This window comes from Quercus suber, unplaced genomic scaffold (assembly GCF_002906115.3).
Source record: "Quercus suber isolate HL8 unplaced genomic scaffold, Cork oak 2.0 scaffold_312, whole genome shotgun sequence".
Taxonomy (NCBI): Eukaryota; Viridiplantae; Streptophyta; class Magnoliopsida; order Fagales; family Fagaceae; genus Quercus; species Quercus suber.
In genome coordinates this window covers 490114-514701 of record NW_027069768.1, presented here as the reverse complement: position 1 = coordinate 514701, position 24588 = coordinate 490114, and the positions used below count along the sequence as shown (strand labels likewise).

At 37.0% G+C, this 24588-nt stretch overlaps 1 protein-coding gene across 1 annotated transcript; it reads left to right on the top strand.

Moving 5' to 3' along the window:
• Nucleotides 1-4500: 4500 nt before the first annotated feature.
• Nucleotides 4501-9070, top strand: LOC112035905 (small ribosomal subunit protein uS13c). Its single transcript, XM_024068737.2, has 3 exons — nt 4501-4659; nt 8363-8587; nt 8661-9070. Exons 1-3 carry the CDS (start codon nt 4546-4548, stop codon nt 8826-8828), a joined length of 507 nt encoding a protein of 168 aa, XP_023924505.1. The 5' UTR covers nt 4501-4545; the 3' UTR covers nt 8829-9070.
• The last annotated feature ends 15518 nt before the right edge of the window (nt 9071-24588 follow it).

The window sequence follows — 24588 nt, the reverse complement described above, 5'->3', positions numbered from 1 at the left end:
CTCCTTCATGATACCCTTAAACCAACCCTCCACCACGTGAGTCAGTTAGGCGGCCTGGAACAATGGCAAAGATAATAAGGAAAGGGTTGGCGTGATCCGAGTGTTAACACTTAGAAAAATTGAAATCAGGTTGAAAGAAGCCAAGATTTTATAACGAAGACTAAATGGGTAACAAATGCATTTACAGCTTTATGATGATGTCCTCATCCCGACAATTCGCATAGTGGTTCATGTCAGCTGGAAGTAACAAAGTCTGGCTGAGGCTGTCAGAGATTTGCTCACTAAGACCATTCCGCTAGGTCTGAACGGAGGAGTCGACGGGAAGAACTTTATCTCCCAGCTAAAAGGTGCACTCCCATCTGGAAGAGGATGTAGAAGTGGAAGCCACATGGGACCTAATCCCCATCGCTTGACCGGCTGGACCTACCCCTTGAGTGGCCTCCTCGGATTAGGGGATCGGGGTGGTCACGGCGGAGTTTGGTGGGGGCTGATTGGTCATAAGGGGACCGGATTCATGTAAGGGGTCCTCGGCTACCTTCTTCCTCTTCCAACGTTGTTGTTGCGCGAGAAGGGGATTAGCTTGTTAAGGAGATGTTTGAGGCACAACCTATCCCTTGACAGGTTGTGCTGAATAGAATTAGCATTCCAAAGCCATGTCATGCCCCTGAACCATTCCTTCGGCTAGATTTAGGGCAACCAGAACGTTCGCAATAGGGGCTTCAACTAGGATGAGCACTACTCGGCCTTGAAAAACCATGTCACTCGAGCCATCCCAAACCGATTCAAAGGAGCCTTCCCAAAATCTTCTTGGTCCTTGCTGCCTGGCTTCCCTATTGGTGAGCCCGTTCAGAAGGAATCTGGGTCGCCAAACATCAAGATAAGACAACAAGGAGCTCTTGGCTATTAGAGCTCCTAACAAGTCTTGGTAACTTGTGTACGAGGGAACACACCCAAGAATTAAGTGGGAAGCTCTCAACTGCCCATTGTAGTGCACAAAAATTTCCAAGCACAACACAAAGTTCAACTCCCAGACTCGTACGATGTTCAGGTCGGGCTGGAATTTTTTGGAATCTATGACAAAGAACAGTAAAATAAATTAGGGGCAAAAAAAAAAAAAACAATCCTTAGGCAACATTACATATGATGAGGTATCGACCTATCTAGCAAGGAAAGGTCAAGCAGGTTAGTTTGCCATTTAACCAATTCCCACTCACTCTCACAAACTCCCTTGCTGAGTTCTTGTTGGAGTCGGGGAGGCGGGAAATCAATCTGACCATGGTATTTTGGGTCTGAAGATAATACCCATGCTTTAGACTCCTTCGAATGGCATACAGAAAATTGATATCATAATGGGTAAGGCTAAAGCCATAAAGTCGGTTAAGACACCCCACACAACTGACTACCTTATAAAAGTTGGGTAAACATTGATCAGGGCAAAGTCCATAAAAACCCAGGGTCCTAAGCAACAAAGGTTCTACGAGAAACCGAAGCCCACCCTCTAATATTGACATTAAAGGAAAAAAGACTACATGGGGCAACCTTTGGTCTTCTACGTCACTCTCATGACAATATGATATGTTCACGTCACGAGGAATGTTGAACCTATTTCTAAAAGACTCAACATCTACGCTAGTTCTTAAGAGATGTAAAAAGCTCATTTTCTTTTCCTACCCAACCCACTAAAAGATTGACAGAGGGAAGAAGACTTACTATGTGTTTTCTTAATGATAAGGATGAGCTCGAGAAGAATATGTGTGCTCGGGAGGAAGGAAGAGACAAAACTCTAAACTTGAAAAAGAACTAAAGAAGGTAATGGCGTGAAGTGTATCAGTATTTATAGAGATGAATGTCATTTAATGTGACTGCAAAAATCTAATTAATGCTTACCGTTGTGTCTTTTCATGCGTACCTCGGTAATTGAAGCGTCAAATCATATTGACAATCCGATGTCACAGATGCTACCGCATGCACATAAAGGATGAGTAGTCATGTCCGCTGCATTGATTGAATGACAATTGATGTTCTTGAGATGCAACCGTCATTTTTGAAAAAGGGAGGAGATAGAAAACATAGCTGACCACCAAGCGAAGAATCCCGATCCCATCTCCATTACATGAAAATGGGATCGTGGGGGTCTATTGTAGGGGCTTAGGCCTGTAGGACTGAGAATGGCTGACCAAGGCCAAGCATAGTAGGGATAGGATTACTCCACTGAGAAAATGGACAAGATTCAAAGGATACTATTCGGGGTAAACTATATTGTGTTCAGGTCGAGTTGGGCCCAATACTAACTAGTAAGCTAAAGGGAAGTCGGAAAAGGGACAGTCAACTTAAGGTCGGTAACCGAGCACTATCAATGCCTTTTGGGAATCCGCTACCGAGCACTATTTGATGTCTGGAACAAGTTCCAAGAGAATTCTTTAAAGTTATGAGGATTCCTTGGGACTCTGACGGACATGGAAATACGTGCAAAATGGAAAGACGGTAATGATGATAACCCCACTAACAAGAGACTATGAAAAGGGGAAGAGGGTCAACAAAAATGGGGGATTTTGGAAAAGATAGAGAGGGAGGGAGATTGAGAAAAAAGAGGAACCCCACTAGAGAGAAAGAGAGGGAAACAGTGGGGATAAAGGGAGCAGGGTTTAGTTTGGATTGTCCAAGTGAAGTTTAGAGCCCAGTTGGTAGAATTGAGATAAAGCCCACTTATAAGTTAATTGGGGCCAAATACTATAGAAGGAGGTTTTGGTAATACAAAATACAAGGCATTAAATCCAATCACCTGAAAGCAAAAGAGAAAGGTCATACCACCTATACGTTGAAGCTAAGATTTTTTATAGTGAAAGATTGGAACTTACTTATTAAAGAAAAAAGTGTTTTCTTCTTACCTTAAAGTCATGAAAAACATGTGTTGAGGTCCAAAATATCACAAGTATTAAAATCTAAAACTAGAGGGCCCTCAAAGATAAGAAATGCCCAATCCACCAACCAAAGCCTACTAAAAATGAGAAAAAGGAAGCCCAAGCCCATGAAAGGGTAAGCCCTAGGCCTTAGAAAAGGGAGGAAAAGGAAAAGAGAAGTTTGGCCTAGCCTTTGTGAGAAGAATTCCCAAGGAGCCTGGAAATAGACTAGACCAGGATATTTTGGAACTGCCAGAACCAGGGGGATCCTCCGGGTATGCAGGAAAGAACCAGCTGAGATTTGGACAGCTCAAGGAAGCATGCTTATGGACACAAGGAATGAAGAAAGGCATGTTCCATCAACCGCCTATGACCCAAAAATGGCTGATGACTTAGGAATCAGCACTTGATAAAAAGAAGCTTGGTACCTCGTGAAACGCAAGAAGGTAAGCCATGAAGGAAGGTGGCTGAGGATTTTTCAGCTTGACAAGGAGGAATCTACCTATTTAGAGATAAGGACAAAAGGTGAAATAGCTAAAAGAAGAGGTCTAAAAAGGTCCATCTAAAAGCTTTGGGAAAGAAGCTTGAAAGTCAGCCCTCAAAACCCCCCAAAAAAGGAAGGACAGTTGGGGACTTTTGGGGGGGGAAACCTCAAAAGAAGAATGTAGTGAGAAAATAAGGAAAGTGTCAACCACCAATGTTGCTGACACAATGTTAATTTTGGTACCTAGGGCAACAAATGGAGGGAATCAATGGCATACTAAAAACCCTAGGAAGGTACTATAAAAGTAGGATCAAACCATCCACAAAAGTCACTCAGCAACAATTAATCAGAGCAAAAAGAGTATTTAAGAAACTCATTTAAACCTCAGAAAAGAGAGAATAAAGGGAAACACTATGAGGGATCTTGAGATAAGTGCTAGAGGATACACTTGGATTCAAGGGAATTCAAACCTCACAAGTCTTGGAAACCTATAAAGAACTATCTAAGTCTGTGACTTTTGAACTTATTTGAACTTTATGACATATCCCAACAAGAAATAGAGTCTAATGTACTAAAACTCAATATAATGACATATCACTTTATTTTTTGAGGATCCTTGACGTCTTTACTTGCTTTTTCTTTATTTCTTTACTGTTCCTCAACCATTTACTTTACAATACGTATATATTTGTATGTATGTGTTGTAGGATCCATTTTTTTAAAACTTGGTTCATAATCAGCCTAATATAGCTGCAGTGAACCAAGCCCAGTCCACCAAACAACAAATATAAAACTCTTTTGGGGCCCAGAATCCTTGATCCCACTTGAACCTGGGTACTGTCCAAAATAAAAACCCACAAAATGTTAAAGTAAAAATAAACATGCAATATGCTTTAAAAAAAAAAAAGTTATTGTCCATTCGAGTCGGCAATGAATCTTACAATAACTATAGAATTATTTTAAAAAAAAAAAGTTACATAACTATTAATTAAATAAATAAATTATGTGATTTGGCAACCATTAGACTTGGTAGGAGTGGCCCATAATTTGTTTAAGTCAGTTTGGCTAGGTTGGGCCCTCTCGGCCCAATTACGCAATTTTTGCAGAAGATAAGCCTAGCTGCGTCTGCGTTTCCGACCATTGACACAAAGTGGAGAGGAAATGGCACAGACGCTGGCAATGCCTCTAGCACCCTCGCTCTCCGTAATCTGCAACGGACCAAACCCTAGTTTCTCCTCTAAATGCCTTTCATTCTCAGTTTCAACCCCTCCTAAGGTAACCCTTCACCTTCGCTTTCTACTGCGCTTTTTGCATTTCACTTTCAATTCTTTTTACTCTCTGCTTCCTTGGAAATTAGCTTTGCTTCTTTCTCTCAGCTTTGACTTCGCTTAGGAGAATTTAAATTGTTTAGAATTGACTCTCAAATTGTTTAGATATAGTTAGGATTAGTTTTTTTTTTTTTTTTTTTTTTGGGATAAAAAGTTAGAAGTTTATTTATAATTGATAAATTGAGTACTTCATTTGCCATTAAAGCGGAATGGGACCCATTTAAACTAAAACTGCAAGTACCTAACCCTAATCTAAAATTGTAAGTTGATAATGTTAAACATAAATAACAGAAAACAGGTAAGTCAATACCGTATTTTCTTCTCTTTCCCTAAAATGTTTTTGGCAAACAAACCAACAAGACTTTAAAGAAACCACCATATAGACTCTAAGGGTGTCTTTGTAATGTAGTAATTTGGGATACGGATTATTAACTCTTGTGACTTCATGAAAATATGGTTGTTGATTTGTCAAAATTTTTAAGAATTACAATTCCCATGAAATATGAGAATACTAACTTCTAAAGGAAAAGTGAAATTCTTCAATCTCTTTTATATATGTAATAACTAATGTTACATTTGAATTCAACTTCTCACTTTTTTTCTTCTTAAAACTAATGAGTAATTACGGATTTAAATCCTCTAGATTTGCTAGGGTACTTTACTAATAGATTTCCTTAAATACTAATCATTCTTTAATGATTTAATGGCTTAGAGATCGTGTCAGCATTTCACTAACAATATTCTTAAAATAATAAAATAATGTTGCAAACAAAAAAATTAAGATTATTATTAGTGGAATGTTGACATAACAGAATCGAGACTATTAAATCATTAAAAATGGTTAAGATTTAAGAAAATCTATTTGGTAGAGTACTCTACGAAATCTAGAGGATCTGAATCCAGTAATTACATATAGTTAATTTAGAACAAAATATTTAATAATGTTCAAGGGTATCTTTGTCATTTACAAAATTCATAATGGTCAAATTCATAATTCTTCAATTAATAAAATAATATGGATATCATTATTTTAAACGACCAATATCTATATTTTTAAAAACATTGTTATTATTATTATTTACTATGATGTGGAATCTCACCAAGGCAGGGCCTTTGGACCCATCCCAGGGAAGTAAACCATGGATACACGACCCACCCGCCAGAATCGTGTATTAGGTAATTCAAGAGAACTCCTAGTGGAGATTGAACCCAAGATGTCTGGGTTTGCAAANTATTAAGTGGGAATGTTGACATAACAGAATCGAGACTATTAAATCATTAAAAATGGTTAAGATTTAAGAAAATCTATTTGGTAGAGTACTCTACGAAATCTAGAGGATCTGAATCCAGTAATTACATATAGTTAATTTAGAACAAAATATTTAATAATGTTCAAGGGTATCTTTGTCATTTACAAAATTCATAATGGTCAAATTCATAATTCTTCAATTAATAAAATAATATGGATATCATTATTTTAAACGACCAATATCTATATTTTTAAAAACATTGTTATTATTATTATTTACTATGATGTGGAATCTCACCAAGGCAGGGCCTTTGGACCCATCCCAGGGAAGTAAACCATGGATACACGACCCACCCGCCAGAATCGTGTATTAGGTAATTCAAGAGAACTCCTAGTGGAGATTGAACCCAAGATGTCTGGGTTTGCAAATCATCCCAAGCCTACAACCACTAGGTTGCATCCTAACTGGTAGATTGGGTAGTGCTTTTAAAATATAAGAAAGCATAGTATAGTTTGTTAATAAATCCAAAGCTCAAATCTTATTTAGTAATTAGTAGGAATACCTCATACAGGGATTGTTCATTAATGTGCACAATACTGGGTGCTCAACTACTCGTTTTGATACCTATTTGGGACTACCTGCTTGTGTTTGATGATCAAGAAGAACTGTTTTTGCTGGTTTGAAGACACATGTTTGGCAGAGATTGCATGGTTGGAAAGAAAGTCTCTTCGTGGCTGGGAAGGAGGTTATCATTAAGGCTATTGCTCAATCAATCCCAAATTATGTGAGTTCTTCAAACTACCATTGAGTTTGTGTCATGAATTGACAACGATTGTTAACTCTTATTGGTGAGGACAGCAAAGAGACAAACACCATATTCATTGGCTTAATTATACAAAGTTATGTCGGCCTAAGGACCAAGAGGTTTGGGTTTTAGAGAGATGACATCTTTTAATATGGCTATGTTGTCTAAACAATATTGATGACTCCTTCAAAATCCACAATCTCTGTTTGCTTAGGTGTGGCCAGCCAAGTATTATCCTAACAGTTCATTCAGAAGCCCAACTTGGAAGTCGTCCATCCCATTCTTGGAGGAGTGTGTTGGCTGCTAGACCTCTACCTCAACAGGATTAAGATGGGTAATGGCAATGGAGAGTGTTAGGTTATAGACCTTAATAGCTAGTAGTGGAGCCAAATTTTTCTTTTTTGGGGGAGGGTGTGTTGGGGGAGGACGGGGAGCATTAGTATATATATATATATATATATTTTATGAAAAATATAAGAGGGAGGGAAATTTTAGAAAGCCAAGGGGAGCACGCACACCCCCCCCCCCCACCCCTCCTGTGCGTGCGCACTTTGCCAGTGCTGATGGGTATAGGTGGAATGTTTCTTTAATCCACCAAGTGTTCTTACAAGAGGATGTGGACTGTATAAGGAAGATTCCTTTGTCCAATATTCATCCAAGGAAAAACTTATTTGAATGGCATCAAGAAATGGTGAGTTTTCAGTGAGTATAGCATATCCACAATTATAAGATGTGGATAGTGAATAAGTGTCTCACAGGATAATAAGCTCAGTTATTTGTTATGGAAGCTCAAGATCCAAGGAAGGTTCAACTGTTTCTATGGAGGTCTCTATGCAACTCACTTCCCACAGTGGAAATCCAGCTTGAAGTGGTTGGCAGATTTCCTGAATTCATGGGATAGGCGTGGGAGTGCACATATTGAGTCGGGCCAATCGTTTATATAATGGGTGCTCTTGATGCTGCAAAATTCTGTCCTGGAATTAACTAGTTTTGCTTGCATGTTTGAGTGTGATAATCATGAATTTTTTAGAATTATACAGCATGGTTCTTGTTCGATTTTCCAAAGGACATCTGATTGATAAACTTAATGGGCTCTTGCAAGGTTTTAGACCACCTTGGTCAGTCAGTTTCATAGAGAAGAATTGAAATAGAGGCTGCTCAATTGACATTTGACATTCTATTCTAAAGATAGTAGTGATAGTGCCATTTGGTTAGAGGAATTGCCAGTGTGTTTTCTGCTTTTTTTTTTTTTTAATTATTATTTTAAACCCAAGGAATCTTTCTAGAGAAGAGGCCTTTAAACTAGCCCCTAGTTGATAAAACTTACAATACAGGCAACTGAACCCACCCGCTAGAACTAGTTGTCAGGGACATTTATCCCTGACAGGCTAAGTAGTTTACACTCGTGCACAGGAAAATGTTCAATAATTGAATCTCTGAGAGGGGAACATTTTTTTTTTTTTTTTTTTTTGGGGGGCATTCAAAATTTTATTTTATTTTATTTTATTTTGGTTTCCATTATACTTTGAGGAATTAAATTGGGAGTTATAGTTTTGTATAATTGGTGTGACCTGGGACTCATATTTTTCATGTAGATTTGTGGTCTAAGCATTAAATGTGTTCGTGTTGGAAATGTGGAGATCCCAAATAACAAGAGGGTTGAGTACTCTCTTCAGTATATACATGGGATTGGCCGTAGCACAGCTCGCAAAATCCTTGGTGACCTCAACATTGCAAACAAAATCACCAAGGACTTATCTGAGGAAGAACTCATTACAGTGCGTGACCAAGTCTCCAAATATATGATTGAAGGCGACTTGGTAACTCACCTTCTCTCTTTCTATACATAAATGAAAATTTTAGTTTTAACAAAACTGATTGTGGGTGTTTCAGAGGCGGTTCAATGCACTGAATATAAGGAGATTGAAGGAGATTCAATGCTACAGAGGGATGCGGCACATTCAAGGGCTGCCATGTAGAGGACAGCGAACGAAGAATAATTGCCGGACCTTGAAGGGTAAGAGGGTTGCTATTGCTGGAAAGAAGAAAGCTCCACGTTAAGCAAATAGGTTTTGCTTCTTCTTCTGTAATTGATGAACTGTTGTCTGGTTTTGTATATGAATCAGCTTATGCTAATTGCTTTCAGTTGATCTGATTCAGTTTATGTAATTGTGAACTGATTTGTTGAGGTGCATCATCTAACCTTCTGTTTTGTATTATCTTGTTTCTTTCTGGAATTGGGGTTCTTGGCAGTACATACCATGCATTATCCACGAAATATATATTGTCTTGCTGACAAGTAACTTATTTTGTGCATCGGTTTTTGCTGGTCAACGTTAGTTCCCTGGAAAGTTAAATTTCGTCTTGTAGTTTAACTGTCATTCTCTGAAATTTTGTAACATTCTTGTTAAAATACTGGACAGGTTGTATACCTGTATGAATCCTGGTCTGGCTTGAAATTTTGAACTATTGGAAATGCTATGAAAACTAAAGAGCGGATGATGACTTTTTGAAATAGCGTCAAATACTAAGACCCTTTTTTTTTTTCTAATGCACAAATGATATTAGTATTCCACTTCTCATCACTTTATGTATTCTAAATCTGTTAGCTTCGACAAGTGCATTCATTATTTATAAATCTTGTGACACAAAATTCTTCACAACCTAACTGTGAAATCCTGACATTTTGTAAGATTCTAGTTAAAATACTGGACAAGTTCAATGAATCCGGGTCTTGCTTGAAATTTGAACTATTTGAAATGCTACGAAAATTGAAGTGCAGATGACTTTTTGAAAAAGTCTCAAATGCTAAAACTTCTTCCTCCCCCCGGTGGCTCTCCCACTTCTCCTCTGCACAAATGATAGTAGTACTATACTTCTCATCAAATTATATTCTAAATCTGTTAGCTCTTGACAAGTTCATTCATTATCTATAAATCTAGTAACACAAAATTTTCCACAACTATTGACGTGACTTGTTGCAATCAATACATAATAAAAGTGGTGTCAATTGTAGGTCCATGTGAAAGCAATGTTACGGCAATTAAAAATATCACCTTAGCAAGTTGTGAAGAATTGTGTCCTTAGTGTTGCACCTGATTTTTCTTCTATCATGCTTATTTTGTATGTATATTCTTTAACTGTTGATGTCTATGCATGCCTGAGACTGATACAATATTGTGAATCATTCACTCTGATCTGAATTGTGAATATCAATCAAAATACGCTTAAGAACACTTTTTGATCCATTCGATTTTTCTACTGTAGGAGTAGGAATGTTTCTACTGTGAGGAGAGAGGTGTCAAAAAAAGAAGTTATAACCAAAAGAAGTACAATTATACAAAAACCAGGATTGACTCCAAACCATCATCAACAAGATGGATTGGGTTTGGAAAGTTAAAGATGGAGATAGGTCCAGTTCTATTACAGCTGAAGTTCATTGGGCCAGGTTATGAGCAGCAAACATTACCTCTCTCTCCTCACGGTATAAACATTCCTACTCCTACAGCAACACTCTCCTAAGTACGAGGAGTATGTCGTCCACAATTGGAGCAAAGGTCCATGGAGGGAAACCACAACTGCTAGCGAATGAGATCCTTTGTTTAATATGTGTTGAAATATGAGTTACTAACTTTCTTATAGAAACAACTTAGACAATTACTTTCATTTGATCTCATCACTAACACCATTTTTATTTTCTATCACTCACAACCAATTGCTTTAGCAAGATGTGAAATAAGTTGTGTTGGTTGATTTATGTATCTAAAGTTTTAATTTGGGTGTGGGGGAATCTAACTTGGATTTGTGCCAATTTGGTTTTTTTTTTTTTTTAACATAGAAATATAGGAATTTTAATATTGGCGCTAATTCCGTCTACGTTTCACTATAGGCCACTAAGGTAATAATCTAAGACCCCATCCATTGCCCAATAGAATATAATTAAGGTCTTCTTACCTATCTAAAAATTAGAAGAAGAAAAAAAATTTTAAGGCCCCTAAAATGCACTGTCCCTAAAAAAAATGAATTAATAAAAGTTATTTTAAAAAAAAAAATTACTCTCTTTGAATATTGCAGAGTATTTAAGGGTCCGTTTGGTTGTCGTAAAATATTTTCCGGAAAATAAGTATTTTCCGGAAATGCTATTTTCCGAAAAAAGAAAATATTTTTAAGTGTTTGGTTGTATTAGGAAAATTGTTGTGGAAAATATTTTTATGTGTTTGGTTCTATTAGGAAAATGCTATTTTCCTACCATTTTTTCACAATTTCCGGCAACAAATTCCGGCAACAACAACAACAGCAGCAGCAGCAAATTCCAGAACAGCAACACAACAACAACAACACAACAACCACAACAACAACAGCAATCAGTTCATCAAAAAAAAAAAACAACAACAATAACACAAAACCCACGGACAATCCACCATACACACCACCGCAACGGAAAAAAAAAAAAAAACAGAGGAGGACGACGAGATCGAGAGGGCGGCGCGATCGAGAGGGCGGCGCGATCGAGACGACGACGAGATCGGAGATGATGATCTGACCCAGAGGAGGACGGCGTGATCTCGGCGCGATCTCGCAGGCACGATCTTGGCGCGATCGAGAGGGCGGTGCGATCGAGAGGGCTGCGCGATCGGTGACGAAGGAGGCGACGAGATCGGATACGAAGTAGGCGACGAGATCAAGGACGAAGGAGGCGACGGCGACGAGGATGGCGATCTGACCGGCGAGGACGTGCTTCAGGTGGAGTGCGCCTGGGCTCACCGTTTCTTCCTTCCTCTCTCCCTCTCTCTTCGTGCTCTGTTTCTAATTTTCCGGAAAATTAGATTTGAAGTGAAAATGAAAGGCGAAATCGTTTTCAGCCTTGACCACGGGTCAACGGAAATTAATTTCCGGAAAATGCGTTTTCCGTGCGCAACCAAACATCCGGAAATGGTGAAAAGCATTTCCGGAAATGCTTTTCACCCGATTCAAACGCAGCCTAAGAGTTAAAAATTTCCGACTCCTATACCAAAAGGTAAAAGAGACTCTTCATTTCAATACCAATTCAATACTTGTTCCCAACTTCCAAGAGAGAGATAATGATTATTACTACAAAATAAAAGGCAAAAACAAATAAACACACACTTTCTTTCCATCTTGAATTTTGAAGGAATCAAACCCACTACTTACCTTGCTACTCTCTATCTTGATTCATTTTTTACCAACTTTCTTTTTAGATGCTCATCAATCAGTGTATGGTGTGTTAACTGCTCTCCATGTTGGTTTTTATATAATCTTCTTTCTTTTTATTGTTGTTCACTTGTTCTTCTTATTTCTACTATTGCAAAATTAAAGGTTGTTTGGCCACCTTTTTTTATCACTCAATTTCAATCATTCAATTTCCATCACTCATCACTCATCACCCATCACTCTAAAATTAATACTCGTTTGGCCCATCACTGAAATGCAATAACTCAACATTTTTCACACTATTTTGTGAGCCCCAGCTCTGTCACCCACTGCAGCTTTTTCTTTTTCTTTTTCTTTTTCTTTTTCTTTTTTTTCACTGGGTTCGGTGAGTTTCCCAGTGAAAAAAAAAAAAAAAACCCAAGAGGAGTGGAGAAGACAACCCAGGAGGAAAGGAAAAAAAAAAAAAGGAAAAGGGAGTCAAAAGGTGTGGTTGAATTTATGACAGTGGGTCCTCCTTGTTTGTTTTATTACAAAAATGACATTGAGTTATGAGAATTGAAAACTAAAAATAGCCAAAAGTTGTTTTCAGTTTCCATAACTCATAACTCAAAAAGTAGAGAATTGAGTGTTGGAAACAGAGTTACGAAAACAAAGAAATTGTGTAGGCAAATGAGTATTTTGCTATGGGTCCCACCATTTTTTAGAATTGAGTTATGGAAACAGAGAATTGAGTCATGAAAACTAGTGAATCAAACAGTCTCTTATCTTCTTCTTTGTAGCTACTCATCAATTGGTGTATATAAAAAACTAATAAATATTATTTAATTAATATTCATATATAAGACAAGGTCCACTTAGAATTTTCACCTGAGGCCTCAAAATAAATTAAATCGAACTTGATCTAGAGTTGATATTTCACAAAACATGGATAATATTCCACCTTGGTCCTCCTCTTTACTAACAAGCCTGATTTTCCATTTTTCAAGGTTTTTTTTCTTTCTTTTTTTTTTTTTTTGCTTGCACATGTGTCATTCTTTGACATGTTAATAGTCAAAATTGGGTCTCAAGTTTAGATTTTATGCCAATAGGTCCCTCATTGGCCACTGCAATTGTGCTTCCCTTTAAAGTTTAAACAATAAAGTAATGTAATTAATAAGTAAAATAAAATAGGAGGTTAAGGGATGGCAATAGGGCAAGGCAAGTCCAAATGATGGGGTTTTCACTCTCGCCCCACATAGTTTTGTCTTACCCTATTCCCACCCCACCTCACATGACGAGTACAATTTTCTTGCCTCATCCTCGCCCCTTGGAGCCCACGAAGGCCTGCCCTATCTCGTGAAACTCTACTTCTTATTAATTTGCCCATTACTATTACAATTGTTTTTAATAAAATCTGTTTCGTTAATAAAAATATATTTGAAATTACAAATAAATTTATCCCATCAAATCAAACTAATTTTTAGCAAAAATTGAATAATATTATTAAAGTGTTTAACAAGCCAATATCACAACGAAAACAAAAATCTCATAATACAAAATCAATGATTCAATAGTATAAAAAAAAAATTTATAATAAAGAAAAAATGAAAATGTTAAAATTGGTACCTTATTTTCAACCTTGTTAGAAAAAAAAAATTATGGAGGCAGAAAGCCTTATTGGGTGGAATAAAATAAGCTGATAATATGTTTGTTTAAATAGTAGAGTTTTAGGATATGAAAATTTTACAATTTAACCATTATCAATGCGGTACGGGATGGGTTGGGTCTAAAAAGTCTAAACTCATCCCTACCCCACCACCTTTATGAGGCGAGGAAAACTCGCGTGGGGTGAAGCAAAGAGGGGCAGGTCAAGCAGGGTGGGACAAAATTACCATCCTTAAGAAGGTGTTGTAGGAAAAGAAATTAATAATAATATATATAGATCAGCTTTAATCATGGAGCATGGCTCCATTCACCTCTACCGACTACCATCACACGCAAATAGATATAGAGAACAAACCTAATTTTAAATTTTTTTTTAGATTTAACAAAAATATATATGTTTAGAGGGTTTTCTTGGTTAAACTTGTATGACAAATTTGTTTTTGGATACAAAATTGTGTATGAATATTGATGTTTTTAGAAATGATTGTGCTTTTTATATACAAAATCCAAATATTTGTCAATCTCAAAATCTAAGGCAAGAAAATCAAATAGATTTAACAAAATTTTAGTTCTTTTTTTTTTTTTTAAAGAAATAGAAAGATCTTTGAAAATTTGCATGCATTTATTTTGTTTTGTTTTTCTTCTTCCCAAAATTTTATATATTGTTAAAAAAATTATTTAATAATTGTTTGGATTTTCAATTTAAAAATACCAAACCACATTGTTTTTAGACACTTTAACAATATCCCACGTAACAAAATTGGATGAAATGACTACATTGAAAATAAGTAAAACTTATATGACAGTAAGGATTTAAAAACTGTAATTCTCCATTCCTCTGCTGATGTATCTCTTTTAATTAACCTTGATGCTATTGGGACTATGTATGAGCGTAAATGCTCTTCTGATGATGTTTCTCTTAGCTAATGAAATTATCTTGTTTACCAAAAAATTAAAAATAAAAATAAAAAGGATTTAAAAACAAAAAATTATGTGGCTGAATTGAATTTTGAGTAAAGTCACAGCGTAAAATGTAATTTCACCTCCTTTTTTTTTTTTTTTTTTTTTTTTTTTGAGAATGTCTATTTCGTGCCAACTGGAAACCGCGGGTTTAATTGATAAACTTTTTTAATCACCTATTTACGAGTCTGCCACCAGTCTTCAATTTGCAATCACAGAAGAATTCTTCCACTATGGTTGAAAAGGAAAAGAAACTCCCAAATACAATACAATACAAATACGTAAACTATTGTGCTATAACACATTGACACAACATACTCGAGGCTAGCTCACAGCTGACAGTATTTGTCACTTTTGACAATTCAACTCTAGTAAGGATAAAAATAAATAAATAAAAAAATACCATAAAAAAAAAAAAAAAAAAAAAGTAAGGATCAAAAATATTTCCCCAATCTTTTGACAGCTGCAACTAATTCAGTGATTCAAATCATAATCAACTTATTATTGTTTAGCTTAAGAGTTGTAAAAGCAACTTTGCAATAGTCAACAAAACAAAGAAAGTGCCCAATATCTAATATTAAAATACATAAATTTTAGAATCGAGATGATACATGACAAGAAGAGACTGGGAGTTCTGCAAAAAGCCTAACACCATACCGTGAGAGTAGGCTATGACTTCTTTTTTATGCTAAGACAACAAGACCAAGAAGGTGAAAATGCAGGAGCAATAATCAAGGCCAAGAGATGTTTACGTAGAAATGGATGTGGTTCTGATATTTTTCCTCTCTCTGCTCAAACCAGAGAATTCCAAAGAAGGCCAGAGCGGCAAAATAGAAAGATTGTGCGTCGACCAAAGGGCTTATGCTTTTCAGCACAAAAAATATAAAGGGCCTATGCTTGATATGTCACTTCGAATAGGGGTTCCAGGCTTTCTTCTAATATAACGCATGTTTTCTAACGTAGTATATGTTGGGGTTTATGTCCTAAAATCTAATTGGTTTGCATGACATAAATAATTAAATTGTTTATTTATTAGAGATCATCTACAAATGAACTAATAGGACATTATCTTAGGTTTATCAAAAAATAGGACATTATCTTAGTTCATGAGATGCATAGTATGTGATTTATATGAAAAGTCACAGAAGATGTAAATTACAAGTTTTTTGTAAATTCAAAATTTTAATTTGTAGTCGGTGATGAAATTGGGCATTTCATCTACAAAGACTATAATATATCAACTAAGATGATTTATCTTGATCATGAAAGTGGAGGCTTCTAGTTGATATGTTGATATGTTTTAAGAGTTAAGACATATTGAACTGGACCGCTGTGAGATTTATTATTCTTCTAACGACTGTCAAATGAACAATAAATCTCATGACTTTTATTTACATCAACTCTAAATCCTGAGAGAATAATGGACCTGATCATGAGATGTAGGTTGCTTTGATATATCAAGAGTGAGATATATGTTACGGTCAAAATCTCAATATGTTGGGCAGCCCCATTTAATGTTGATGGAACATATATTCTCAAGATGAAAATCATAATCTCTTAACGGAAATATAAAATATTCCCTTGAGATGAGTTTAATGGATTTAATTATTCAGAGTGATGGGCCCGACCACTTTAGTAAGGAGATACTAAAGTATATATTTATGAAATTGGATTTCATAAATATATGATGAATAACATAAAAGGTTTAAACCGGGTACTCAAGGATTAAGATGTAGTAATCTTCAAAGTGGTAGTCTATATTTATAACTTTATATTACTACGAATATTTTAATAAAGGGGTTGTATGTATAATAAAGTCTTGGGATATAATTTATTAATAAAGCCTATAGTGCAATTATATTCTTATAGTGGTATTGAATATAATTAATGGTAACTTTGGACTTGTCAAGAGTTGATAGAAAAGCCCAAGGCCCATTGGAGCTAGAGTCTTATTTGTTCCCTTTGGTCCCATCTTAAGCCACAAACTAAAACTCAATTGGGTAGGCCCAAAAAGCTAACCCAATTAGATAATCAGTCATTATTTAATAAGAGTTATTAAATAAAGAAATAACTATGAGAATAGTTTAATTTTTATGCTTAGCAATGTTTGAAAAAGCACATGATTCAAATACATGACAAAACAATTTTATAAATGGAATTTAAGTCCATAATTAAAGCTCATGATTCAAATTCAAGGCAATACTATTTTATCAATGGGATTCAACCCCATAATCAAAGCCCATGATTCAAACTCATGGCAAATTATTTCATCAATGGAATTCAAATACCATAACCAAAGCCCATGGTTCAAACCCACAGCAAATTATTTATTAAAATGCCCAGTTCTCGCTGGCAACATCAAAAAGCTCAGTTCTTACTGGCAATATCAAAAACCCAATTTCCATTGGCAACATCAAAATATCAATTCTCGCTGGTTCTCACTGGCAACATCAAAAGCCCAATTATTATTGACAACATCAAAAACCCAATTCTCGTTGGCAACATCAGAAGCCAAGTTCTCACTGGCAATATCAAAAGCTCAATTTACGTTGGCACTATTTTATCAAAAGCCTAAGATTATTAATGCTTGGCAAAAAAAATATTATGTCACTTAAAAGCCCAATTATGAACAATGTTCTAATTTCTTAAACATTACTATAATCTATGGCAATTATCTCCAAAAAATCATGGCAATCATTTTATAAAAGCTCATGGAAAGTTATTTATCTTAAAGATTATATTCATCTAATACCATATTATAAACCCATAAAATTTATGGTCACTATTTACATCACAACATTCATAATATTTATTTTCAAAGCTCATGGTAACTATTCAATCCCACAAGCTCACCATTTAAATTATGATGTGATTATTAGAAATCGTAAACATTACTTATGATATGGAATTCATCATTTTCAAAAATAGTAAATGTTATTTACAAAAGCATTTTGAAGCTTTCGCTATTCTTTTAAATATTACAACTCATTGCCCAAAGACCCATTACAAATATCCATGAAAACTCAAAATATTTACTAATAATAAGAGTCCATGAGGGATGAAAACTCATGGCAACATGTGTTGTTGCTATTCATTTGGTAGGTTCAAATATGGGATGAACACAGCCCATCCCAAAAGGACCAGCCCACATGAGCAAGCTCGATCCAAAGAACTCTAACAAGAGGCAGAGGATTGAAAATAGACAACCAACTTTGTTCATCTTTGACCAAGGTACAACTGGAGGCCTCTGCAAGAGAACCAAGTCTTTGAGGATGCATTAGGGGATGTCCCATCAACTTTCTGTCACCCCTTACTTGACATGAATAGTGCCCAGAGGTTGTGATATCAATTGAAGTCTAATGGGTGATGGAACTTCATCATTTTCCTTAAGACTATATCTCTAGCGGAAGGGGAGCTAAAGCCAAGTTATCCAAATCTCAACAAATTAATGCTATAAATGCCAAAAAAATTCAAGACATGGTTCATGTGCCAAGCCCATGAATCCTAAAGGGGAAAATTTGGGAACGTATCTCCAGCCAAACCCTCTGAAGTGGGCTTAAACTTTGACACCTGGCTTGGGGTGTTGAATTCTACTTCTTGGTCTCCAAATCTCAGTTGCAATACTAGGATTCCTCCTTGATACCTGCGTTAATCCTATTGGTTAAACTTAACTTCAGAAATATTGATATTTAATGCAAAAATACCCCAAAAACCCACTATGTGTCATATTACCCAAAGAAGCAAAGCAGCCCCAAAAGCAAATCTCCTATTTATGGCCAAATCCTAGGATAATTAAGCCTGATACTCTGCCCCTTGATCAGTCCTACGTTTTTGGACTTTCGTTAATTAATACCTCCCTAAACACCATTATAAAAGGGTAAGCACACCAGCCCACAAGACACACCAACCCCTCTGAAATTTCTGATTTTCTTGCCACTTTTCTTGTGGTTTAGCTCTCCCTAAACTCATAAATCATTCCCCTTAGCCCACACTCACTTAGCCTCAGACATTCCCTTTCCTTTTCTACACATTCACAACCCATAAATGCTTCCTAATCAGTCACAAACAACCCTTTACTCACTAAATTCTTAACCTCATCATTAACTTCATCACACCACGACAAGCCTAAATACCCACTCACTCAAAATAGCCCACACTACCCCATTCATGCCTTATGTATATATATTCCACAAAATCTTAGTTCAACATTTGCTGCACTGAGCTGGAATCTCTCTCTCCCTTCATAACATGCCAATTAACCCCTTTCTTCTTCCCATGGAACCTTTAATTTTTACTTTTTGTTTTACTATTGAAGGATATAATGTATTTGTAACAATGAAATTCTTCCCTCATATTGATGTAATGAAGGCTGAAAGTACAATAAATTTCCCTAACCGAGACACACAAGGACCCCCAAAAGTGAACACTTTCCTAAATTTATTTAATAATTGACTATTGGACTTTAAGTGTAATTTCACCCTACCGCTAGAGAATTTATTTTTCTTGCACTATCAAAACAGGACCACTAACGTACTAATTAACTATTGTGAAGTATTTTTATTTGGCTTTTGTTGCTGTTTTGTCAAGGTGTAGCCTTTATTTCTTACTTGGATAGGCTTATCACCACACCGAAAGCCTTTGGGCATCATCTCAAGAGTCCATTGTTGAGTTTCAATTTGACTTCCCAATATTTTATTCAGAGGCATCAATTTTCCCCTTAACATTTTGGCAACTCCACTAGGGAGCCAATCATAAAGTGAATGTCTATCATGCCTCCAAGGTTGCGCAATAGCCGACAAGAAGTAAGTCAAGATAATGTTCATCCAGCGGCACAAAGCCACCACAGTCTAGCTACACAAGATGACCAATCCGAGCAGCCTGAAGTCAACCAAGAGAATTCTGATCATCGATTCTCTTTTCTCCTTGAAATGCTACAAGGAATGCCACCCACAACTGTCGAATCTATCAGAGTTCTAAGAAAGGCTCCAGGTTAAGGTGTCCAATAGCCACATGAAGAACCAGTCTCTCGCATGCAGCAAGAAAGGGGGTCAACAACTGGAAATCATTAGTTTGGTGAACAAAACACTCTTGCACAGCAATTTGTCGCTTTATTTGATCTCACTTCTCTGCTGGAGAGAGAAAGAGGTAGGCAACGGAAGGAGCCTAGGCATTAGATTCGCAAACCCCTATATCCAGCGGAGCTATTTAGCAAAAATATCTGGAGAAGTATGAAACACCTACCTTTGCCCTTTATGATAGGAGAAAGGGGAATGCGATGGAGTATGTTAGCAAATTTATGGATACCATGGGCCATTTGCAGGAGATGGGGAGCTTTGTCTAAGGGAGTTCTCAAAATCCCTCATTAATCGTGCTTACACATGATACTCTACTTTTCAACCTAATTCCATTCCCACGTAGGAAGATATGGTGGAAAGTTTCTATACAAATTATTTCCATGGTGAGGAAAAGGTCACCATCATCACTCTTTACAATACAAAAAAAAAAAAAAAAAAAAAAAAAAAAAAAAAAAAAAAGCTACTTTACCCTCTTTACTCGAATGAAGCCGCTTGGCAAGAAAGATTAAAAAGTTGCTAGATTTTGCCCTATCATATTGTCTTAATTTCATTTATTAATTAATTCATTCCAAGCTTTATTCAATTATTTGTCACGACAAGCTAAATTTTTATAGGTGTTCAGTTCACAAACTTCACCCAAACGATTTCACTCAAATAGGTGCATGGCTCTATCAAAGGATGTAACAGAACTCTAGTTAGCTCTAGATTCTCCTAGTGGTTGATTTGTTGTCAACATTAGGGGATTTTGATTACCCTTGTGGCACCTCTGGTGGTTATCTATAACCGTTATGAGCGGTACGTTTCAACCAATTAAACTATAAGCCCCTACGAATCGCTACATGCAATTCACTCACTTCGGGAAGAGTGGATGGAAAGAATGAAGAATTGGATTAAAAAGAAAAATGATTTTCTTATTATTTATATATATATATATATATTTATATTTATAGAATATTATATATCTATTACTAATTATAATAATATAATAAAACAAGTGGCCTTTTCACGACTCAAACTACTAGTACGCTTTTTGGCTCGCAACGACTCAAACGGGCAGGGGCTCTCTATTGGCTTACAATGCCGGCTGTTCGCCTTTAGTTAGAAGTAGAAATAGAGGGCACCCTTTGGTAAATTAAAAAAAAAAAAATGATATAAGTGGTGAGCATAGATACAAACCAATAAGAATTTATTATCTCAACACTTTGTAAAAATATTGTCGAAAAGTTTGTGACTATAGTTGTAAGTAGTCCTGTCCACGGGTCGGTCCGAGTCGGATTTGTGCCAAACCCGGAACCGACCCTCCGGAATCGGGTGGCAAAACATTGAACCCACCGTCGACCGCTGGAGTAATCGGATCGGGCAGATTAGACCATCAACAGGTGGCAGTCGGGTCGGTCGAAGTCACAGATCTGAGAAGACGGCAAGAAAAAGGCGAGAAAACTTAGATCCGGCGAAAATCTCCTCGGATTTGATGAGATTTGGCCAGATCCGGCGAAAATCTCACTGAATTTGATGAGATTTTGCCAGATACGGTAAAAATCTCACCGGATCTAAGTGAAATATTGCCGAAATCTGGGTTTTTTCGCCGGGATCTGGAAAACTTTGGCCGGAATCTGGGTTTTTTTGGTCGGAATCCGGAAATTTTCGCCGGACTCTGTGTTGCTTCAGTCGGTTTGGGTTTTTCGAGTATTAGGGGAGGAAAACCAAGATTGACTCGCCGGAATCGGTTTCTGGGGTTGAAGAACTGTCGCCGACCGCCGGAGTAGTCAGGTCGACCGGAATCGGGTCGGTTTCCTCGGGTGGGTCGGGTCTCGGTTCATTCCGGACAGCCGTAGTTGTAAGGACTAGAGTATGAACCTTAGCCCACCAAGAACAGTGGATGATACCCCAGCAAGGCCAAAACAATATATTTATTAGAGAATGAGTTTTACAAGAAAGCGTCTCAGCAAATTAAGTATGGGCCATATCTAATATGATTCATGCCAATAAGACTGAAAACACAAATTGATAGAAATAACGCTCCTTGGTCAAGTCCGAGGATGAGATGTTCTTATATTAACTCAAGCTTATATGAATACAGTCTGTTCCTCTCTTTTTTCTTTCTTCTTCGATTACATACCCCTTTTTTTACGGTGGCCATTTCCTTATATAGTCCTTCATCCTTCCATCCCAGCCTTCCACCTGTTGATTTCGTAGAAAATCCCTTGGATGATTGTCCCACCATGACCTCCTGGAAGCTTTGTGAGTAGTTGTGAACTAAGATGGCACTGTTCAGGTGCCATTTATCCATAAATGCGGCTAGTTCATTTGGTGCAGTGCATTTAATGTAGTGGTGACAACCTTCTTCCCAGATAGTTCTTCTTTTATTGTTGACCCAGCTCTGCTACCTTCCCTGAAGCTTATCTTTCTAAAATGGTTACCTATCTAAAGCAAGGTTACCTACCTAAAACTCTCCTGAGGTGGCTCGGCTTCTCGAGAACCACAGCTGACCCGTCATTCTCTTCTTTTATCCTCGGCCCATTGATTTAGGCTTAACAATCCCTTTGAACATCCTCAGGCTTTTGTTCGTCCTCGGGCACGGCCCATAACCCAATATACTTACTCGGACTTCCTATCCTCACAAAAGTATTACTCTTAAAAGAATCAACGATATTGTTAGGGGGGCAAAGTGTAATTTTATTAAAAAAAAATTCTAAAATTAATACCCATATATATACTAATAATTAACCAAAAAAAAAAAAAAAATTACGGGGGTCATTGCCCCCCAAAGTCCAAGCTTAGCTCCGTCCCTGCTTGAGGTTTGATTAAGCAAAGTGCTGAGCGAGGTGGATCTTAATATCATTTTTTTTTACATAATTGTGTAAAAAGGTGTGGCTCACTTAAAATTAACTCTTTTAAATAGTTATTATTAATTAACAGTTATTGTTTTCAAAAAAATAAAATAATTAATTAACGGTTATTTATTTTCTATATATATATATATATGTGTGTGTGTGTGTGTGTGTGTGTATAGGATTAATAGATTTTATTGCATTTTATCCACACACAAACACAACTCACACACACAAAACTTTATTGTAATGGAGAGGATATTTCAAATAGACTTGCTAGTAACCTGTTATCAAGTTACTTTGTCTGCAAGCCAAGTCTTCTAGTGTATTAGAAGTCTATTAGTCTAGGGTTTTAATCTACTATATATACCTGTGGCAGCTAAAACCTTTGTTTTCAGTTTATATTTAGGCCCCAATTTATTTATATGTGGGATGTGTCACGATCCTACAAACTAGGCCTTGAACTTCGCCTGGCTTGTCTTCCCCCAACCCTTAATACAATGTAGTTCCCCCTTCGTTTCCTATTGGTTCCCTGTGTTTCCCTTTTTCTTCCCTTAATTTTTCCAACCCCCTTACATGTTCACCTTCTCCTCTTTTATAGTCTCTCCTTAGTGGGGGTGCTATCATTACTTCCTCACTTGACACACTTTCCCAAATCTATCTGAATCCCTAGGAATCCTCACGACTTCAGTGGACTTCATTAGAACTTGTGTTAGACTCCAATTAGTGCTCGGCCGTCAACTCCCCTAAGTTATTTAACAATGTTCGGTTTCAACCTCAAATGGCTATTCTCCCTTGGTCTTTCCTTTAGCTGGCTTGTCAGTGTTGGGCCCAACTTGGCCTGAGCATAACTCTATATTACCGAGGACTTGCCCATTTTGTTAGCGAGCTAATCTCATCTCTTTCGTGTCTAACTTTATCCACATGGGCCAACCACACTGTAACGGGCCTTAGCTGCATGGGCCTTTTTTTGTGTTGGGCGTTGATGAGATGGGCCATTCACGGTTCAAGGGCTCGAGCCCTTACAATAGCCCCTCACAATCCCATTTTCATGAAGTCGAGATGGAATCGGGGTTTCCTGCTATGTGGTCAGTGATTTCTCTCTCTCTTTCTCTCTCTCAACTATGACAGTTATGCCTCGGGAATGTCAACCATCTCTCAATTAATGCAACGGACATGATTGCTCATCCTGAACGTGCACGTGGCGGCATCTTCAACATTAGACGGTTGATATGATCTAGCGCTTCAATTACCGAGGCACGCGTGAAAAGAAAAAACGGTAAGCATTGATTGATTTTTGAAGTCTCATTAAATGGTGTTCATCTCTATAAATGCTAATGTTCTTCATGCCATTATATACTTTAGTTTCTTTTTCAAATTCTGAACTTCATTTCCTTCTTCTTCCTGAGCCCACATATTCCTCCCAAGCCCATCTCCATCATCAACAAAATCTCAGAGTAAGTCTTCTTTCCCTTGTAAATCTTCTTGTGGGTTAGGTAGAGAAAAGAAAAGAAAAGAACATGGGTTCTTCACACCTCCTGAGGACTAGTGCAGATGTTAAGTCTTTCAAAATTAGGTATAACATCCCTCATGACGTGAATATATCATACTGTCATGAGGTGATATAGAAGACCAGAGGTTACCCCATGTAGTCTTTTTTCCCTTAATGTCAATACTAGAGGGTGGGGTTAGGTTCCCCATAGCGCCCTTGTTGCTTAGGGCCTTGGGTTTTTATGGGCTTAGCTACGATCAATGTCTGCCTAACTTTTATAAGGTAGTCAGTTGTGTGGGGCGTCTTAACCAACTGTATGGTTTACACCTAACCCATTATTACATCAACTTCTTGTACACCATTTGGGGGAGTCTGAAGCATGGGTACTATCTTCAAATTCGATGTACCACGGTCAGATTGATCTCCTGCCTCCCCTACTCCAACAGGAACTTGGCAGGGGAGTTCGTGGGGGTGAGTGGGAATTGGTTAAATGGAAAATTAACCTGTCCGACCTCTCCTCGCTAGATAGGTTAGTAACCTGTCAAGTGTAACATTGCTTTAGGAGTTCCCCCCTTTTTTTGTTATACTGCACATATTATTACTTATTGTTGTTATTGTTTTTGTTTTTGTTTTTTTTTTTTTTTTTT

Bases quoted from the DNA above. Each gene is read 5' to 3' on its own strand.
- LOC112035905 (XM_024068737.2), top strand. From the start codon at position 4,546: ATGGCACAGACGCTGGCAATGCCTCTAGCACCCTCGCTCTCCGTAATC. The intron at 4,660-8,362 runs GTAACCCTTCAC...TTTTTCATGTAG, and splicing joins CAGTTTCAACCCCTCCTAAG to ATTTGTGGTCTAAGCATTAA. The intron at 8,588-8,660 runs GTAACTCACCTT...TGGGTGTTTCAG, and splicing joins ATATGATTGAAGGCGACTTG to AGGCGGTTCAATGCACTGAA.